The sequence below is a fragment of the Pygocentrus nattereri genome, chromosome 22 (genome assembly GCF_015220715.1).
Source record: "Pygocentrus nattereri isolate fPygNat1 chromosome 22, fPygNat1.pri, whole genome shotgun sequence".
Lineage (NCBI taxonomy): Eukaryota > Metazoa > Chordata > Actinopteri > Characiformes > Serrasalmidae > Pygocentrus > Pygocentrus nattereri.
In genome coordinates, this window is record NC_051232.1 from 29,932,533 (window position 1) to 29,953,206 (window position 20,674).

At 40.7% G+C, this 20,674-nt stretch overlaps 1 protein-coding gene across 2 annotated transcripts in view; it reads right to left on the reverse strand.

The window, feature by feature from the left end:
* LOC108429273 (striatin-like) overlaps window positions 1-20,674 on the reverse strand; it is a 66,179-nt gene that overhangs the window by 10,585 nt on the left and 34,920 nt on the right. The window contains exons 3-9 of one of the 2 annotated variants that reach the window (XM_017700915.2): window positions 18,051-18,124; window positions 15,013-15,091; window positions 9,832-9,993; window positions 8,647-8,782; window positions 8,252-8,405; window positions 5,704-5,799; window positions 558-701 (exon numbers count right to left, since the gene is read on the reverse strand). In XM_017700915.2, the coding sequence (XP_017556404.1) occupies window positions 558-701; window positions 5,704-5,799; window positions 8,252-8,405; window positions 8,647-8,782; window positions 9,832-9,993; window positions 15,013-15,091; window positions 18,051-18,124 (845 nt within the window). The remainder of the gene's footprint in view (window positions 1-557; window positions 702-5,703; window positions 5,800-8,251; window positions 8,406-8,646; window positions 8,783-9,831; window positions 9,994-15,012; window positions 15,092-18,050; window positions 18,125-20,674) is intronic. The other variant, XM_017700916.2, reaches the window with a different exon arrangement.

The following is a 20,674-nucleotide window of genomic DNA, read 5'->3' on the forward strand; positions in this document are numbered from 1 at the left end:
ATAACTAATAAGAATTATCCCTGAACTGCAATGAATTATTCTTTAACCGCTGCTGCACAGTATCCCAAAATAAACAGAAATATTAGTGACTCCTACACTCCAAGTTGCAATGAAGTGCACTTCTCAGGACTTGTGCTTGAATTACTTTATACATTTGGCCAAGTACTTCCATCTGAGACGTATCTCCACTAAAATTCATTAAGATTACTTAGGGTTTTGAGACTGTTGTGTTCTGGGACTCACTTGTCAGTGAGAAGTGTTTTGTACGTGCTAAAGCTCGTCTGACGGTCAATGAAATTTAATGGAAGTGTACTTTCACAAGAATGCTTCTCTTGTGGGTCACAGTAAGTGAAATGCTTTTAACAGGCGCATTTCTATGAAACTATAAGGTGGTAACTGAGCACAATGCTGTGAAATTACACATTTATGTAGAAATACTGATTCTGTTCTATGAGACTGTGAAAATTGAATCCAATGGACCCAAGTTCTGCCTTTACATTCAAGACCTCAGTGTTGGATAAAGGAATAATTTAGTGTCTGAGCTGGAGGTACAGCACCTTCATCAGTGTTGCTGCTGTCATGTTCGTTGAAGCGGTTAGCATTAGGCCTAGGCGGGGGTGCGATGGACGGCTGCAGTGAAGACGGCTCCTCAGTGTCCCGCAAATTAGCCAACATATCCTGAAGCTTAGTGCGGTTCGGTCCTGAGAGAGAGAGCGAGAGATAGAGAGAGCGAGAGATAGAGATAGATAGTGAGAGAGAGGGAGGGAGGGAGGGAGGGAGAGAGAGGAAGATGGGGGGGACAGAGAGAGATGGGGGATAGAGAGATAGAGAGAGAGAGAGAGAGAGAGAGAGAGAGAGAGAGAAGAGAGAGAGAGAGGAGAGAGAGGAGAGAGAGAGGAGAGGAGAGAGAGAGAGAGAGAGAGAGAGAGAGAGAGAGAGAGAGAGAGAGAGAGGAGAGAGAGAGAGAGAGAGAGAGAGAGAGGAGAGAGAGAGAAGAGAGAGAGAGAGGAGAGAGAGAGAAGAGAGAGAAGAGAGAGAGAGAGAGGAGAGAGAGGAGAGAGAGAGAGAGAGAGAGGAGAGAGAGAGATAGAGAGATAGAGAGAGAGAGAGAGAGAGAGAGAGAGAGAGAGAGAGAGAGAGAGAGAGAGAGAGAGAGAGAGAGAGGGAGAGAGAGAGAGAGAGAGAGAGAGAGAGAGAGAGAGAGAGAGAGAGAGAGAGAGAGAGAGAGAGAGAGAGAGAGAGAGAGAGAGATAGAGAGAGAGACAGAGAGAGATAGAGAGAGAGACAGAGAGAGAGACAGAGAGAGAGAGAGAGAGAGACAGAGAGAGAGGGAGAGAGAGAGAGACAGAGACAGAGAGAGATAGAGAGAGAGAGAGAGACAGAGACAGAGACATAGAGAGAGAGAGAGAGAGAGAGAGAGAGAGAGAGAGAGAGAGAGAGAGAGAGAGAGAGAGAGAGAGAGAGAGAGAGAGAGAGAGAGAGAGAGAGATTAGTCGGTCACTGAATGAACAGCTATTAAGGGGAAAAAAGAAAGCAACAATCATCTACACAGAGCGAAGGAAAGAGAAAGTTCTGTGTGGCAGAAGTTTTCTCTGGAAGAACAAGGCAAAGCACAGCTCTTTCAGCAAAAAGAACATCACTTGTTTTCACCTTTTTCCCTCACTTTTCCTTCCCCTACACAATCTTTAGGCTGTAGAAGCTCTTCTAACAGGACAACTCCACTCTAGTCACTAGTTAACTTTTAAAAACCTGGCTGCAGAGGCGGTCCTGCTAGGACGTCTCCAAGATCGTCTTCTGGAAAGAGAATAATCCTCATCTGTGGTCATTCGGATTGGCTTGTGTCTGAAACATGCTCTTTCCCAAAAGGATTAATGCTCAGACTTTACTGTTGTATACTAAACAATACTAGCGGTTCCACCCTCAATTCTCAAGAGTGTCAATCACATTATGTTTCTTCAACGAGACACATTTACATAAGCAACAACCCAAACACACTACAGCTGCCTTAAGATTTATTTTTAGTATAAATCTAAAATGGTTACAGGAGATCTTTCTCAGGAGATTGGACATACGGTCCTATCTTAAGGGAGATCAAATTCAATAACAAGTGCAAGAAAAGTGAGTTTGCAAAACTGGAGTTAAAATGTGTTAAAAGCTACAGAGAAAAATGGGACCCCTAACAACCAAGCAAGACCACCAAACTGTCACCATCAGATAAACAGAACCTAAAGCTTTCGTCTTTGGGAAAATTGTAGCCGTCAAGAAGCCATCTGACATCTGAGTTATGGAATAAGGTGCACATTCGCCAATGGGATTATTTGGGATTATTTGGATCAGGAGAAGCAGAAAGTGCAACCAACTTCTAAGACTGAACTTGGAAGGTGCTGAAGAATATCCCTGCAGATTTCTTGGAAAGCTTAAAGCAAGTCTCTTGAAAAGAACGGTAGCTGTAATAAAGGTAAAGAGTGCTGAAAATACTACATTTAGTTGTAGCTTTTGTGCCATTTTTTGTTAATTATATTTTCTGCTTCTTGTCCTGATGCTGAAAAATGAATAACTCGTGCTTAGCATCCATTTGGGCTGGAAATGAAATGCATTAGGGGTGGTCTCTGACTTTTTCACAGTTTTATACGTCTCTGGGGGCTGAAACTGAAAAATGGGCCAAATGTGAAGCTACAGGGAAGAAAGCAATGAGCCTGTCCAAAAGAAATAAGTCAAACTGTCTGGAAAACCACAGAGATAAATAAACCACAAACTCTCACTGGCTCCTACAAGCCCTTCGGGGTAAATAGCTTGACCGTCAAGGAGTTTCGCAAAACATAAGTGTTCTATTTGTTGTAAAAGCTGTGCTTAATCAAGTAGCTGATCTGAGAACATGTGGAGCATCAATACTGAGTTCTAAGAAAACTGCAGAGTCCACAAAAGTGCTTCCAGTTCTACTGTGTAGTTCACCTGCACTGCACAATTTCATGGTTTTCCTTGTTAACACACCTGATTTAGCTCATGAAGGCCATACTCAGCTACCTAAATGACTGAAGTTGGATAAATGCAGGAATCTGTAATGTTACCACAGGTTTCTGACCAGTGCACACAGAGTAAGAGATAACTGTACAAACAATAGAGGTGGGTTCCATGAGTTCCATGAGTAGTACGCAGGTTCTGCTGCTCACGAGTAGACACATCCTAAAGTCAACCTGATATCAAAATGGACAGTTTTTCACTATGTTAGCTCATGTCCCTGGTCATATAAATCATATTATTAAAAGGACAAAATCTCCCATAAACCTGTACTGATGTTGTTCTACCACTAAAATCCCTTATTCTTGATTGTCACTGTGCACCAGTGGGCAGGGAATATAGTTAACTAACGATATCACCTCCATACCCACATACTATTCAGAGAAAATCAGTTTCACATTAACGTTAATCATAATTTTTACATATTAACATATATACAATACATCACCCTTTCATTCCAGAAAAATGAGCCAACAACAGGGCAACATCGCAATTTAAAAAAGCTGAAATCTTAATTACATTATTAATTACACTACATTATTTACAGTTATATTAAGCTGTAGGTGGAGAACATAACGCAGAGCTTGTGAACTGTTGGTTTGGAACTACTTTCTTCTTAATTTGAAGACAATAATGACATTTAAATTGCAATATACACTAGAAAACCATTAAGGTTGTACAGAAAGTCTAATGATAATTAGTGTTGTCATTAGGTAGGGAGGTTAAAGCCCCCAGTCAAAACAGTTTCAAAATCAAATGTTTTTTACGTTGTAAATTTGCGGCAGAATATTTACCCAAATGGAAATCCACCCATTTCAAACAACCAAGAGTTATTCTACAGTTCATTTAATATTAGGTGCTGCCATAATCTGTAAAGATGTGGCTTTTAAAACGTAGCTGACATGACAGGGACGGGACTAAAACGACGACGATAATCTGGTAATAATTATTTTACTGGAGAAACCATAAAACTGTGCACTACAGGGAGGCGTCAGGCCTGACATTGGGGGGAAAGCGCTGAATGTTCCAACCCTACAAACCTGATTTCACTAATAAAATCCCCTCTTTTTTTTAGAAAAAGGAAGGTAATTAGCAAAATCAGTTGTTGTGAGGAACATAGCTGTAGTCAGTGCAGCCACTGGTTTATGTATGAGCCTCAGCATCAGCCTCAGTCAACCTCAAGGCAAAGTGAAGGAGGAGAATCAGCATTCAAAGAAACCTTAACAAAAGAGCCGGTATAAGCAACCTGATCATACAACAATCAGTACAGAGGGCCTGACCGATATCAACATTTTGTGCCAGATACTGATTATTTTTCTAGATTTTAAGGTGCTAAAAATTCCAATAACCAATCATAATGGACAACACAAGTTTATCCTGGTAAGTTTTTGATTTTGTAACGCTAGATTTAGGTAAACAGCGCTTTGCTGGCAGATACGAATATCAGTTCTTAACCGTCACCCTTCTTAAACTCTGGATGCTGGTAGAACTTGAACCTTTTTCCAAAGCACTGGGAGCAGAACTAGAAGGTTCTAGTTTCTGTTAGCTCCCCCTTCTTTCAAGTTAAGTGATACTTTGTTTAATCCCACAAATGGGGAAATTCCACCTCCGCATTTAACCCATCCGTGAAGTGAAACACCACATACACACTAATGAATGCACTAGGGGGCAGTGAGCACACTTGCCCGGAGCGGTGGGCAGCCCTATCTACGGCGCTCGGGGAGCAGTTGGGGGTTAGGTGTCTTGCTCAAGGACACCTCAGTCATGGACTGTCGGCTCTGGGGTTCGAACCGGCGACCTTCCGGTCACGAGGCTGGTTCCCTAACCTCCAGCTCATGACTGCCCCGAATTTGATTTATCTTATTAACATTAGCTCAATAAGAGACTGGTGTATATTATTCTCATCCTTAAGGCTTGGATACATTTTAGATGTTTTTTTACACTAATCATGATGATCATGATGTTTTTTTTTATTATTATTGTTATAAATCTGCTCAGTCTGTTTTGCTGTCTTATAGTTAAACAGGTGCTTCACACTGGTTTACCACATGCTACAAACTATCTAAGATTTTGCCCTTATATGTTAATAATGTATTTTCAGCAGATTTTATTGGCCAACTGATATATCGGTCGGGTCCTCACAGAAAGCGAGCCAAGGCCCAGAAGAAGATAGGAAGAAACAGCACATAACTCTAAATTCACCAGCAGCACAGAGAAAAGAAGCTTTAAAAGATACCTCGCAGCAAAATGAATCATCAAGAAAGAGTAGTGTACAGAACAAGCGAAGGCAGGAGGCAGTAAAAAAGCCAACGAGAGAGAAAAGAAAGACAGGAAAAAAAATCAAGTGGAGTGAAAAATGGCAGGATGAGACCAACGCTCTGAGAAGAACCGTCAAAGGACATAAAAGCCATAGGAGAAAAGATGGATGAAGAGATGAAGGTAACGTTGTGATTAGAGAAGCACGGACAGACAGAAACACAGACAAAAGACAAACACGCACGCCGACGTTCCCCACGCATACAGAGCTAACTCAGGAAAAAGAAGCACCAGCAAAGAAATCCAGCCGACAGCGAGAAAAAGGCTAAAAACATTTTCCGGTTTAAAGCACCGCATTCTTGATCTTTTTCAGATTCAGAGAGAGAGAAGAAGAGAAAGGAGAGGACAGAGGTGGCCAGGTCCACTTACTCTTCACCCCCTTTTTGCCTTTGCGCTCCTTTCTGTATTGCTCCTTGAGTTTGGTTATCAGGCTCTGGTCCACGTCCCAGGCCTGCCTGTCCTTCTCTACACGGGGAGGAGACACACCACAGCAGGCGCTTTTAGCCAGTGACCGGTTGCCGTCTACATACATGAGCAAACAGTAGCCTCCAAAAGAGGACTGGTGTTGTCCAGGCCTATAGAGCATGCTGGGAAATCTATGCTATGGGATTTCTGATTAGGGTTGGGCGATGCAATCAAAAAAAGTCTTGCGATATCAATACGGAACAGATAGTTATCAATAATGAAATGAAACGCTGTTTATTGTACAAGAAAATCTCATTTTGAGACTTTGAGTATGATCATACTGGCTCAGCCCCAAGGAATCCAGAGTAAATACATTAATCACAGGGTTCATCATAACAATACATTGTAATTATAAAGCCTAGCATCAAAACACGTCTTCAGCTCTAATAATTCTGGAAGTGATTCTTACAGTGAGGCTATTCTAATAATCTTATACCACCTGATATAAATTACTTATTATGTATTTTGTAACGATCAGTTTTAAAAGGCCCATATAATGAAAAACTACATTTTTGCTCTGGAAGTATGTAAACTGTGGGTGTTATGCTTCTGAAGCAGAGACCAAAACCTCAAAACAAACGTCCACAGCCTTGTGTTGCGATTCTGGAAGATGAAGATTTGGACAATTGATGCAGCCGAATGTATACGATACTGCAAACACTGCTTAAGCTTCAAAACGCATCACTGACCCTGCGGTCCTGTCTGGACAAACAACAGCCTGTTTTTGAATGAACTGCTTTTGCGATGTTATACATGCACCTAATAAGCCTAGAACAGTTTAACTCCTCCCATGCATACTTTTAAATTAGGCCCTGTACAGGGGCGGTTAAACAGTCACGTACTGACATTCATCAGACTTTTATATTAAAAAAAAAAAAACAAAAACACAGTAATAATAATAATAATAATAATAATAAAAAGTCTGGTTAAAACTAAAGGATGAAGAGAGATTGACATATAGTTGCATTTAATTATTATTAAAGTAATTACAACTTAAAACATCACAAGAAAAGAAAAACAGTAAAAATGTAGGATATGGGCCCTTTAAGACTTTTTGAAAGAATTTTGAATTGTGAATAAAACAAAAATGAAATATTTATATTTACTGAAAACAATAACAGTATTTACTAAATAATGTTATTATTTTATTGCCCAGGCCCATTTCTGTCTGACCTTTATTTTTATTTATTTATTTATTTTACAGATTTTGATCCAGTTTAAGCTTAAAACAGAAAACCAGAGGCCAGCAACCTTTTGTGATCAGTGTGGACTGAGGCTTGAAAGATCGACAGTAAAAACAATTAGGAAGAAAATCAATTTCTGGCAGATATAAACACACAAGTGGGTCAGTGGGAGGTGTACGGCTAACACAGAGACGCAGGACAGGGCAATGACAACAAACATGGACACAAATCAAACAAATAACAGTCAAACTAAAACACAGGTGATTAACAATTCAGTTGAAATGTCTTATCTTCTTGTGGATGACGGGTGTCTGTGGACATCTGTGGAAGCTGGAAATTATACACCATTGTTCTTCCAAGTCCAGCAGTGGAACTATACTGCAGTTTCCCTGCCCATTCAGCTCATAAAGGACTAGATAACTGGCTGATAATATTTCTCTGGAGTGCTAAGGCAGACATAGCAAAACTAATGCAGTAGAGCATCCAGGACGAAGACTAAGGAAACACTGCTGTACACATCACTGAAGGTTCAATGAGATGAATGAAGCTTATTTCTTGGATCACTGACAGCCAAATATAGACAGACAAAAATATATAGATATATTTTCCCCTTCATATATAATATAAGTATAACCCCCAACATGACATAATGACACATCTGGGTACTTCTTCCTTTTTGCTGCTCTGTTATGATGTGAAAGAGAAGTTTATCACTTTTGCTCTTATTATTAACCTCATGACTTTTTATTCTATAACTAATGCGAAAGTAATATGTGCACAGTCATATGCAGATGTTTTGCCATCCCTGTCTGTTCTAAGTGAAAATAAATGATCCCCTGAAAATAAAAAGAAAATAAAAACTTTTACATTTTAATACATAATTACTGTTTATTTGCTGAATTTGACACAATAAAAAAATCCAAAAGTTAAAATGTTGTCTATATGTGTATTTTCAGTATGTTGTGTTCAAAAACTTGTGCAGCCAAATTTAAGCCATAATTAAGTTGGCAGAGGATGTGCTCACTTATTTTCCCTTAGAAAATCAACAAAACATGTTGTCTGGCCAAGTTAGCACCTACAGTGTGTAATATACAACTTAAGTAGGACTTAAGTACTCAAGTACACTTTAGTACTTAAAGGGACTAAGAGGTATAAAGTATGGTATGAAGGTATTATTCTCAATGTAACAGAACAGCTTCCATCATAATAATCCATCATATTATATTCTATCTCCTCGTGTGTAAACATGGCTGTTCTGAGTTTCTCACCCCAGTCTGTGCCGTCCCCTGCGCTCCTGGACTCAGGGGAGGTGTCCATGTCCTCAGGGTTGGACAGGAAGTCGAAGCCCTTCAGAGCGTCCTCCGTGTCAGGGTCGTCGCTTGCATGTGTAGGAGAAAACGACGAAGGCTTCTTCCTCACAATCTGCGCAAGAAACAGAAGGTGTTGGACAGAATAGAAGTGTGGACCCACATATGGACCCTCAGGCCATAAAGGGTCAAAAGTAGCACTGTATCATGATTCAGCTGCAGGTGAGCTGATCATGGGTATGGATAACAAGCCAGACATCTCAAAGATGCACTGCAAGCACTCCAAGGGCCAACTGCTCTCACTGAATAACACAGTAATGAATAACCTGACCGTCTGAAATACGCTGTGAGCTCACCGTTCTAGAATCGATGATGGACTTCTCTTTCCCTTCGCTGTCCTCTTCGTCGTCTTCATCGCTGAATTCAGCCGCGGCGCTCTCAATAAATTTAAACACCTCCAGCACAGTGCTCGAGTCAGACAGCTCCACCTTCCTACAGAATGCATACAGTCAGAAAGAAAAGAGAGAAAATATTTCATAAAGGTCAGAAATGTGCTGACAGTGTCTTTCATCTGCTGACAGTATTATTACTGCTAGAACTTTATTATATAATTAAGACAATTTTGAATAATTGGTAATTATTACTAGGGCTCTGTGATACTTTTATGCCAATAATCAATCAGAAAACTGATTGTGTGCTGTGAGCAAATTCAGATATTCCTTGATTCAGGCAAAGGAAATCATTTCAGTCAAAGTAATCCAGGTCCTTCTATAACCTTTGTGTCTTTAACCATAGTACTGAGTTATTACTATAGTTATTACTATAGGCACGCTGCAATCAAACTGAATTACAGTGCAACACCATCTCGTCCAAGTCACACAGCTCTGACTATGACCGTCCTTATCAGGGCCTGACCAATATACAGGTCATAAGCGAGAGCCCAGCAAATCTCCACATCTTGTTGATTTTCTAAGTTAAAAAATAAGTTAACTCATCCTGTACAGAGAGGATGGACAACAAACGAATTAAAAATGGGAATGCACAATGTCGATCCTATTTCTATTTAACATATTGGAAAAAATGAAACCTAAAATATACACCCCCCCCAAACAGATTAAATTCAGCAAATAAATTATTTTCTATGAAATTATACAAAAATGTGTTCTCTGTAGAGTGTGTGTTCACTTATTTTCACTTCTTGTTGAAAAAGCCACAGTTGCTGGGGATGAAGGTAACACGTTATGACAAAAAAAGTCTTTCTATAATGAGAACTGATGAAAAATGAGAAGAGTCCAAGTATTGCACAACTATATGGCCATAAACTGATTAGGCCAGAATCCAGGCGTCTAATTCTGGAATATTTTCTAACGAGTATTTAAATATTCGCTCACAAAATCAACTTTAATGATAACATTTATCTTCCATAATTTAATGTTACTTCTGTTAATTATTCTGTTAACATAATTTAATGTTGCTTCTGTTACTTATTGCTGCTGAGCGAATCATTTATTTCTCATTCTGGCCGACTGCCTCTGACTCACCCTGCTGTGTTGGCTCCCTTGGGTGCAGTGTCTGTTCCATTAAGCAGCGGCTCCTGACTGGACCGGTCACCTGAGCCGTCACCTGCCAAGCCCAGCAGGGCCTTCACTCTCTGAGACTTGACGTCCAGAATGGTGTCCGTATAGCCCACCTCCTGCAGGTACCTGAACAGACAGACAGAGGGTGCTGTGTGAGAGAAAAAGTAAGCATGCCTCACTCGCTGCATTGCTTCTACCAAAATCTCTGAAATTATTACAGCAGGAGAAAGATAAGTATTCAGATTTGTTTTTTTTTTTTTTTCTGAAACATATTTCATATGCAGCTATTCGCTGAGTCTCCTTCGCAGTACGTTTTGGATTATTGTCCTGCTGGAACGTCCAGGCACATTTTATCCTCATAGTCCCGGTGGATGGCAACAGACCCTCCTAATTCATTTCCCGGTACATAGCTCCATATGTCTTCCTTTCGATATATCTTTCCAGTTCACAGCCCCATACCACTTTGCTGCCAGCTCGGAAATGTAGGTATGGTATTTTCAGGTTCATATGCAGAGCCATTTACATTTACAGGCTCTGTATCAAACCTCACATGAGCTAAATGCCTTTTGCGTAGTAAAGGAGTCTTCCAGTGTGATCTTCAATGTTTTTCTCAATATTTTAAATCCAGAAAATCTACAAAACATGTCAAGTGACCAGATGATGACACTCCGTGAACTTATAGAATTTTTATTATTTGGATATCTGAATATCACCACAATAACAGGACCTCCCCCAGCCCTCTACCATGCACATGACTGTAAATACAAGGTATATACAATAAACAGTTTAGCCCAGCCCACTTATGCTGAAGTTATAAGCAGTGTTTCTACTTTTTGAATGAGGCGCAATGCAGTACATCCAATCAAAACATACCTCATTTCTATATACCAGTACAGTATATATACCAGTACACAGTAACAAAAACAATCTGTTTATTTCTAAGGAATAAAGAGAGGTTGGAAAGTGGTCATGTGAAAATGAGCTGTTTTTGGTACATAAAAACCCCTTAAATGGTCAAAATCAGATCTCAACTGGTGGCAGAAAAATGTAAGACATGGGCCCTTTAATTAATTCCAGCTAGAGGTGTGATCCGAGTGCTCACTGTCCGCGTGTATCCAAGCTGTGAGAATGTGGGGGTGGATTACTTTAACAGTCACACTCGCACACAGATCAATGAGCCTCCCGCTGCCCGAGTTCCCCACTCAGCTGACGCCTGCAATGCTGTAGGGGGGGTGGGGGGTAACACGTACTTGTGAATGAAAGGTTAAAGCTGTGTGTTAAGGACGGGGTGAGAGGTGAGAGCAGCACGGCCTGCATCTTCTCATTAACACTGCGGCTCTGTGCCTGACGTGTGTATGTGAGGAATGCGTGCGAGCTATGCTGACTGTGGAACGAATGTGACGTGAAATGTCCAGGAGAGGGCACCGATGAACCATTCAGTACATTTCAGGAGGTCTACAGGTCACGATAGCGGTGTTTAGGCTGGCAGAACATACAGCACACCTCCACACAACTTACTGCAAAACATCTGAGGGACAGCAGTTCTGACATGGCCTTAGCAAATAACAAGGGTACGAAATTAACGCTCGGTTAAGCTCGGAGATGAATTCGTCTCTACTAGGGCTTTTCGCATAATTTATGGGATTTTACCAGCCTACTGATACAGAATAAAGCAGGCTTTATTTTTCCTAGAGTGCGATATACACTCACCAGCCACTTTATTAGGTACAATAAAGTGCAACTCAATGCATTTAGGCCTGTAGAGGTGGTCAAGACGACTTGCTGAAGTGCAGACCGAGCATCAGAACGGGGAAGAAAGGGGATTTAAGGGACTTTGAACGTGGCGTGGTTGTTGGTGCCAGACGTGCTGGTCTGAGTATTTCAGAAACTGCTGATCTACTGGGATTTTCACGCACAACCATCTCTAGGGTTTACAGAGAACGAAAAAGAGGAGATATCCAGTGAGCGGTCAGTTGTGTGGACGAAAATGCCTTGTTGATGTGAGAGGTCAGAGGAGAATGGGCAGACTGGTTCCAGATGATAGAAAGACAACAGGAACTCAAATAACCAACCAAACTCTCTGAGGAACGTTTCCAACACCTTGTTGAAAGTCTGCCATGAAGAATTAAGGCAGTTCTGAAGGCGAAAGGGGGTCCAGCCTTTTACTAGCAGGGGTGTATATGATATATGTGTGGGCCAATAACGATGTATCTGGCAGATATCGCCAAAATACGGGTTTATTGCCAAATACAAAAACACTGCTAAAAATGAGAAACTTTTTTGGTCATAGCATCGCTGAGATTCGAACTGATGAGAGATGAAACAAACAAACTCTCTCCTCATCTATATTATACAATAATAATAATAACAATAATAATAATAAATGTTAAACTGATGAATCTGAGCAGAAAATAGAATAATACAAAATGTAAAGTCTGATTTCACACTCACAACTGACCACTATCTCTCAAAAAATACATATCAAAAACTGATGAAGTATGAAATTCAAATCTAATATTTAAACAAATAAACACAGCTGCTTAAAATCACTACTGGTCAAGTTGGTCGAGCCCTGGTTATTTCCTCAAATTCCTGCAGAGAGCGCAGGGGTCTTATTTTGGATGTTCACGTCTGTGCCACATTCAATAACAATAAAAACACTGCATGTCTAAATCCATTAGCAGGCTTTGCCGTTTTATTAGTAGGGTGTAAGAATACAACATATCATACTGCACTGTACGGTGCCCTACAATGTGTCGTGGCTAAAGCTTTATATCGGAGCACCACATAGTGCAGACCTTATGTTCTTCTGTGCTGCCACGACACCTGTTTCTCCCAAGTCTCAGTGTTAGAACGTTTAAAAAGGTAAATGCTCATAAACTAAAAATGTAAACATGAACATACTAACATAACATTTTACAGCACTTCTTATTTTTGCTGTATCAAAAGACGCACTGAATGAAGACACCATCGCATCGTACTGGACCAAACTACGAAACCTGTGAATTACATACTATGACGGGGTCTGACGTACACTGGAACAGGACTACGTTCATTGAGAGAACTCTGGATTTAACCAGCTACACAAAAAGACCACAATTACTCCACAAATAGCCTACATAATAAAACGACATGCTGCAGATTCACACTGGATAATTGCCCATAACTGTTCCAGTCAGGGGATCTGATCAGCAATAACTGGTCAGTGCCGTTTCAAGTAAAACTAACCCAGTCATCAAACAGGGTTTTCAAGGAAGTTAATGCAGGAGGTGTTGTTTTTGACAGTCACGTTTCCCCGCCTCCTCTCTGGCTACCTCCTTCCTTTTACACAACAGTGACCGGCTTCTGGTCAAGACGACTTGAACTGTACTACAGACACCAGGGCAGCACGTCATGCTTGCTTACTGAAAAGGTCAGTGGAGCCTGCATTCCCTCCGAGGTCTCGGGATTATTAAAAGCGGTCAGTCTGACACAATGACGGACCGCCTCACCACTTTACTGGAACAAGACACGGTTACTGCTTGAAGGTAGCCAGAGGGTGGTTCCACTGACCAGAACATGGGGGAGTAGGCCTTTCGCAATATTTCAGAATCACCTGACCACAACTGTTTGAGCTGACCAATATCATATTCAAGAGTCATTTGATTTCACAATATGCTTATGTAGCAACCAGCAGAATGTGAATTATGGGCAACGTTTGCTTTAGAGCTATGAAACTAACACGCTAAACCATACCAGTCACAGTGGTGAACACTGCACCTCTAAAACCATCACACACTCACCTCAAACCAGGCAGGGCTGTTATTAATCTCAAATGGACACTGTATGACCTACTGTTATCAGCAGAAATGGACAGAAGTACAGACAAAATTCCCACTTCAGATGTTTTCTACTGTTTTAAGCCACGCAATGTACTGTTGTCCACCACGTTTACATAAAAAACTTGTTTCTTGTCCACGGAGGCAGCAAGGAGCACAGCTGTTTTAGCTATACTACATTGTAGGCTGGTTAAAAAAAAAAAAAAAAATTACTATAACTATCTGTACTGTACCCCCCCCAAAAAAAGGACATATACTGCACTGTATCATATAATCATCATGAACATGCAGCATCAGCCATTATACAAAGTGTTTAACATGTATGGATACCTGTAGTTTATTACTAGTATCTGTTTGTAAATAAATAAATAAATAAACAAATAAATAAATAAATACACACATACAACCCCAATTCCAATGAAGTTGGGACTTATTATTATGTTTTACACAATGATTTGCAAATCCTTTTCAACCTATATTCAATGGAATACACTACAAAGACAGTCCAGACCGTCTCCCATTGAAAATGTGTGGCGCATTATGAAGCGCAAAATACGACAGCGGAGCCCCCGGACCGCTGAGCAGCTGAAGCTGTACATCAAGCAAGAATGGGAAAGAATTCCACCTACAAAGCTTCAACAATTAGTGTCCTCAGTTGCCAAACGCTTATTGAGTGTTAAAGGAAAGGTGATGTAACACAGTGGTAAACACGCCCCTGTCCCAACTTCTTTGGAACGTGTTGCAGGCATCAAATTCAAAATGAGTGAATATTTGCAAAAAAACAATAAAGTTTATCCGTTTGAACATTAAATATCGTGTCTTTGTAGTGTATTCAATTGAATATGGGTTGAAAAGGATTTGCAAATCATCGTATTCTGTTTTTATTTATGTTTTACACAACGTCCCAACTTCATTGGAATTGGGGTTGTACATAACAAATCCCACCTGCAATAATAATGCTAAATTCTTCTAGCAGGAATATGAAACGTTCCCTTATATGGTAGCATAAGGGTTCCCCAATACACTGGGTTTGAGTGTACACAGACTACAGACAAATGAAGCTGGAAACGTTACATGATCCAGTGTGAATATCTGGATTTGGAACAGCGATTTATATCACTTACAAGCTCAGTGGATTAAATGTTATGTAAATGGCTCTTCTTTGTCCTAAAGTGTGCATGTGTACAAAACTAATACAACTATTGTATTATGCCTATAATACCACAACAGTGGCTTAAAATGAACAAACAAAGCTATCTGCATTTGTTTGACATCAAATAGGCAGCTAAAACATAAATGTGAAGGGACGGGGTAGAGCTGTACTCACTGTCTGAGCAGCTGCCGGCCTTGCTTCCAAGACAGCTGATTGTTGAGGGAGCCGGAAGTCTCCTTCTCATTCCCCTCATCTGTAAACAAAGAAGGAGAACAAAGGTGGACAGAGAGGGTTAGAAAGTGACATGTATGTGAAAGTGAGTCTATGAAAAAGATCAGTTTCCGTAATCGTGTATGGACAAGAGACGAGGACACAGCGGAGACATTTTATGGAAATATGTTTCTAAAATTCACGAATTTTAAAATGTAAAATAGTTGACGTATCGAAAGTTCAAGGTCACTTTTCAGCACTACAACATCCAATGCTTATTCCTATAGATGAATCAAACTGCATATGCTAATTGTACTTGGATGGGCAGAGAAGCGTACAAGCGCAAGAGGTGTAGGAAAGCATCTCTGCAGATTCGCTTTGAAAAACTGAAAGCGGGTCTCCTGAAATGAGTAGACACACTAAATAATAAACCTCTGACATTCCTGTTAAATTCCTCTTTCTTTTTTTGATTTGAAATTCTGGACTACATGACTGTTTTCGCTGTAAATCGAACTAAAAGAGCTCCTTAAAAGGAGGTCTCGGACTTTACCACAGTACTGCGATACTTCACTATAGAGGATAAGCATTGTTTTTATAGGAAAAAAAGAAAAGAAAAAACAAAAACAATGGTTCAGTGCTGTGCAGTGTTTTGAGTCACTCAAAATCACAACAAATTCCTGGACACAAAATCACACAAGCAATAACAATAACAGAACATGCTGTGGGAAAATACCACACTACCATACATAAAAGACGACTTGAGAGCCTCTATGTGTGGAGATGACAAAGCCCTGCTGCGTCACAAGGCAACACACACACACACACACACACACACACACACACAGGCTTTGATATCTCAATTAATGAGCCGAGCTCAGGGTGAGACTGACGGCTCTCTGAGGGCTTCTGCGGTTTTATGAGGTGAAGTGTGTTCTCTGTAGAGATTCAACAAAACATACTGTAACCAGGGGTACCCAAACTTTTGCAAACAACTATACATGAACATTCATGAAGTCTTATTCAAAAGTGCATAAGCCGTCATAAAACTTTCCAGGTTTCAAGTGATTTATGAGCGTTAATTTAGGTTTACGTCAGCTGGTGTAGGAGTCATTTAGCCTTAAGAGCGTTATAAAAAAGTTTGATATTATTCCAATAAAGGATCTGTGGGGTGTAAGATGCAGCTTACTTCACTGCGTAGTGCTAGCCTCAAAGTTAGTCCACACTAATAATTCACATGACTAGTGATTTCATATGGAAAGGCATTTTTGCTAATCAAATATTAGAATTTTCAAAGATGAAAATTTGCGACGTTCAACATTCGTTTATTTTGTGTGGCCTGCATAAGAAGTTTAACTCACTGCCAGCTGACCCACAGAAGGACTCACTCACAAAACTAACACTTTTATTATGTTTTTGTTTGCGATATTTCCATATGCAGTGGACATCTTACTTAACAGACAATATTTCATCATATATCATGATCTATATCTTCTTAAATCAAACACCACATGCCTTACTCTAGGTACACGCTTAAGTAAACAAATATTAAGATGAATCTAGATATTCAAATATTCATATAACCAAGTCAATAACTTCTAAAAAGTAGCAATCACAGCAGCAGTCCAACAAACAAGACTGAATAATTTAATATGATAAATTTCTACTAAGAACACTAATTTATACGCTACACCATCAGATGACATTACATAACTAAAGAATAGAGCCTGAGCAATACATAGGATGCTGACGATACAGTATCGTCCAATACTGACATACACAACAACATCATGGTTTAAATAACAAAGATGTATGTATTAAAATGAAAGAAAACGAATTAAGAAAAAGTCATTTTCAGAAACCACAGAGAATTCTAACACTTGGCATACCTACAGTATGTACATTATGACTTTGGAAGCTTCTGCTGTTTATAGGGGTAAAAACAGTGTGTAAGCAAAACTCTTAGGTAACTATTTAAAACTACACAATAGTATCAGTTAGTATTATCAATTGAAATTTTTAATATCTTAATATTAAAATATCTTAACCCCTTAATATCGGTATCGGTCACAAAATGTTCATATCAGTCGAGCCCCAACAGAGCAGAGCACTTCCTCTGCAATGTACTTGCTTGAAAACACTTGGAGATCATTTGATCCTCCTTTCTTGGAGTTATGCTTACCTTACCTTTATACGACAGTTCTAGCTGAGCTGCTATTTCGCCAGATTTTTCATAAACACTGTATCACTCCAATGAGATGCTGTTGCTAAGCAGCGAGTTTGACAGCTGTAGGAGACGCTCAAGCCAATTGAACGTTTTTACTTCTTATTTTGCGACAAAACAGAAAACGGACACTTAAGATCACATCTGACCGACATCCGATTTGGTCCGACTCTGAAGACGAGACGACACTAAATTCCCAAACTGCCGTCACCACTGAGCAGCTTTTCAGTCGGCAGCTGTGACAGAAGAACAGCTGAACAACCTGGAATCCCCGAATACCGTCGTCAAACGTGTCTGATCTTCAGAGTCTGACCAAATCGGACTGAGCCATAAAACTGCAGCAGTAAAAAACAGAAAAGCTGCTCAGTGGAGACGACAGTTTGGGAATTTAGTGTAAGGAGCTGGAGAACGAACTGCCGGCTGAGCAGCGAGTGGGCGGAGCTCGTTACTCTGACGTAGCAACAAGCTGCTCGTTAAGGAGCTCTAATTAGGAGGAAGGAACTGAACATTAAACCATATTAAACGCAGTTTATTCATTTCTCACTGTATTTATTTAACTGCTGTATTAAAGCAGTAGAGCACTCGAGGTCATGTGTTATCGCTATAACATCACAGACTCGCCTTCGACTTGCGCCTGCGACCAAATCACAGCCGTGATGTTATTTCTCAACAACACAGTCCCTCTTGTGCTCTATTGCTTAAATACAGCACTGTACGCTCCTTCATACAGACCTACATAAATGTAACCTACACTGTGCAAACAAGATAAAGTTGGACTTACCAGAGTCATAGCTGGGTGGCTTCATGTCACCTTGATTCAAATCTGTTCCATATTTTAACTTGTGGTACTTCGCCCTGAAAGAGAACAACAAACCAGCAATACATGAATCAATAAACCAATGTGCATTATTTTTGTTTACATCACTTATGAAAAAAAAACACCCAAGGCCCCACCATCAAACATTTAGATCACCCAATTTCCCTGACTGCAGAATTCAGGTCATGAGCTGCATGTTTTCAGCATGTCTCCTGAGCATTCGGAATAAGAGATCAGACACAGCGTGAGGGACTTTGCCACCATTAAACTACATTAAATTCCATTCAAGTGAAAAACACTGTGCGTTCCACCCGAGCCTGGCGCTCCTCGCCAAGGCCTTAAGACGAAAGAGCATGTTGCTAGGCAACCCAACACCTCTGTCATCATCTTTGGGTGGTTTTAACAAGGTCACAAGTAAAAAAAAAACAAAAAAAAAACCCAACAAAAAACAAAAAACCCAAGTGCCTGGCCCCCTCGGATAGGTGAGCCCAAAAAAAAAAAAAAAAAAAAAAAGCAAAGAGAATGCCGGATTTAATCAGCCCTCACGGTCATAATGAGAACTCACTCTATTCTGAGCAGTCACACGTCACACTGACGTCAGCAGCATCAATACAACCGAGGTGGCTGCCAGTTCCAGTAGCTCCGTGTCTGCGGCTTCGATTTTTCTTGTTTCTCTTGTACTTTAACTTCTGTCTAGATCGACTCCTCTTTGGAATTGTTCTGCATTAGTTTATGTGTAATTACATGTCTTGCTACTAAAACACTGCAATTTCCCTCTGGGATCAATAAAGTCCTATCTATCCTTCTCTCTATCCATCTAGCTCTGTCTTTCCATCTAGCTCTATCCATCTATCTATCCTTCTCTGTAGCTCTCCATCCTTCTCTCTAGCTTTAGCTCTCCATCCTTCTCTCTAGCTCTATCTTTCTATCTACCTTTCTCTCTCCCTTCCCATGTCTCCCCAACTAGCTCTCTCTCTCTCTCTTCATCTAGCTCTCTCTCTCTCTCTCTCTTTTCATCTAGCTCTCTCTCTCTCTTTTCATCTAGCGCTCTCTCTCTCTCTTTTCATCTAGCTCTCTCTCTCTCTCTCTTTTCATCTAGCTCTCTCTCTCTCTTTTCATCTAGCTCTCTCTCTCTCTTTTCATCTAGCTCTCTCTCTCTTCATCTAGCTCTCTCTCTCTTCATCTAGCTCTCTCTCTCTCTCTCTTCATCTAGCTCTCTCTCTCTCTCTCTTCATCTAGCTCTCTCTCTCTCTCTCTTTTCATCTAGCTCTCTCTCTCTCTCTCTTTTCATCTAGCTCTCTCTCTCTCTCTCTTCATCTAGCTCTCTCTCTCTCTCTTTTCATCTAGCTCTCTCTCTCTTCATCTAGCTCTCTCTCTCTTCATCTAGCTCTCTCTCTCTCTCTCTCTCTCTTCATCTAGCTCTCTCTCTCTTCATCTAGCTCTCTCTCTCTTCATCTAGCTCTCTCTCTCTCTCTCTCTTCATCTAGCTCTCTCTCTCTTCATCTAGCTCTCTCTTCATCTAGCTCTCTCTCTCTCTCTCTTCATCTAGCTCTCTCTCTCTCTCTCTTCATCTAGCTCTCTCTCTCTCTCTCTTCATCTAGCTCTCTCTCTCTCTCTCTTTTCATCTAGCTCTCTCTCTCTTCATCTAGCTCTCTCTCTCTTCATCTAGCTCTCTCTCTCTCTCTCTTCATCTAGCTCTCTCTCTCTCTCTCTTCATCTAGCTCTCTCTCTCTCTCTCTTTTCATCTAGCTCTCTCTCTCTCTCTCTTTTCATCTAGCTCTCTCTCTCTCTCTTTTCATCTAGCTCTCTCTCTCTCTCTCTTCATCTAGCTCTCTCTCTCTCTCTTTTCATCTAGCTCTCTCTCTCTTCATCTAGCTCTCTCTCTCTTCATCTAGCTCTCTCTCTCTTCATCTAGCTCTCTCTCTCTCTCTCTCTCTCTTCATCTAGCTCTCTCTCTCTTCATCTAGCTCTCTCTCTCTTCATCTAGCTCTCTCTCTCTCTCTCTCTTCATCTAGCTCTCTCTCTCTTCATCTAGCTCTCTCTTCATCTAGCTCTCTCTCTCTCTCTCTTCATCTAGCTCTCTCTCTCTCTCTCTTCATCTAGCTCTCTCTCTCTCTCTCTTCATCTAGCTCTCTCTCTCTCTCTCTTTTCATCTAGCTCTCTCTCTCTCTTTTCATCTAGCTCTCTCTCTCTCTTCATCTAGCTCTCTCTCTCTCTCTCTTTTCATCTAGCTCTCTCTCTCTTCATCTAGCTCTCTCTCTCTCCATCTAGCTCTCTCTCTCTTCATCTAGCTCTCTCTCTCTTCATCTAGCTCTCTCTCTCTCTCGCTTCATCTAGCTCTCTCTCTCTTCATCTAACTCTCTCTCTCTTCATCTAGCTCTCTCTCTCTTCATCTAGCTCTCTCTCTCTCCATCTAGCTCTCTCTCTCTCCATCTAGCTCTCTCTCTCTTCATCTAGCTCTCTCTCTCTTCATCTAGCTCTCTCTCTCTTCATCTAACTCTCTCTCTCTTCATCTAGCTCTCTCTCTCTCCATCTAGCTCTCTCTCTCTCCATCTAGCTCTCTCTCTCTTCATCTAGCTCTCTCTCTC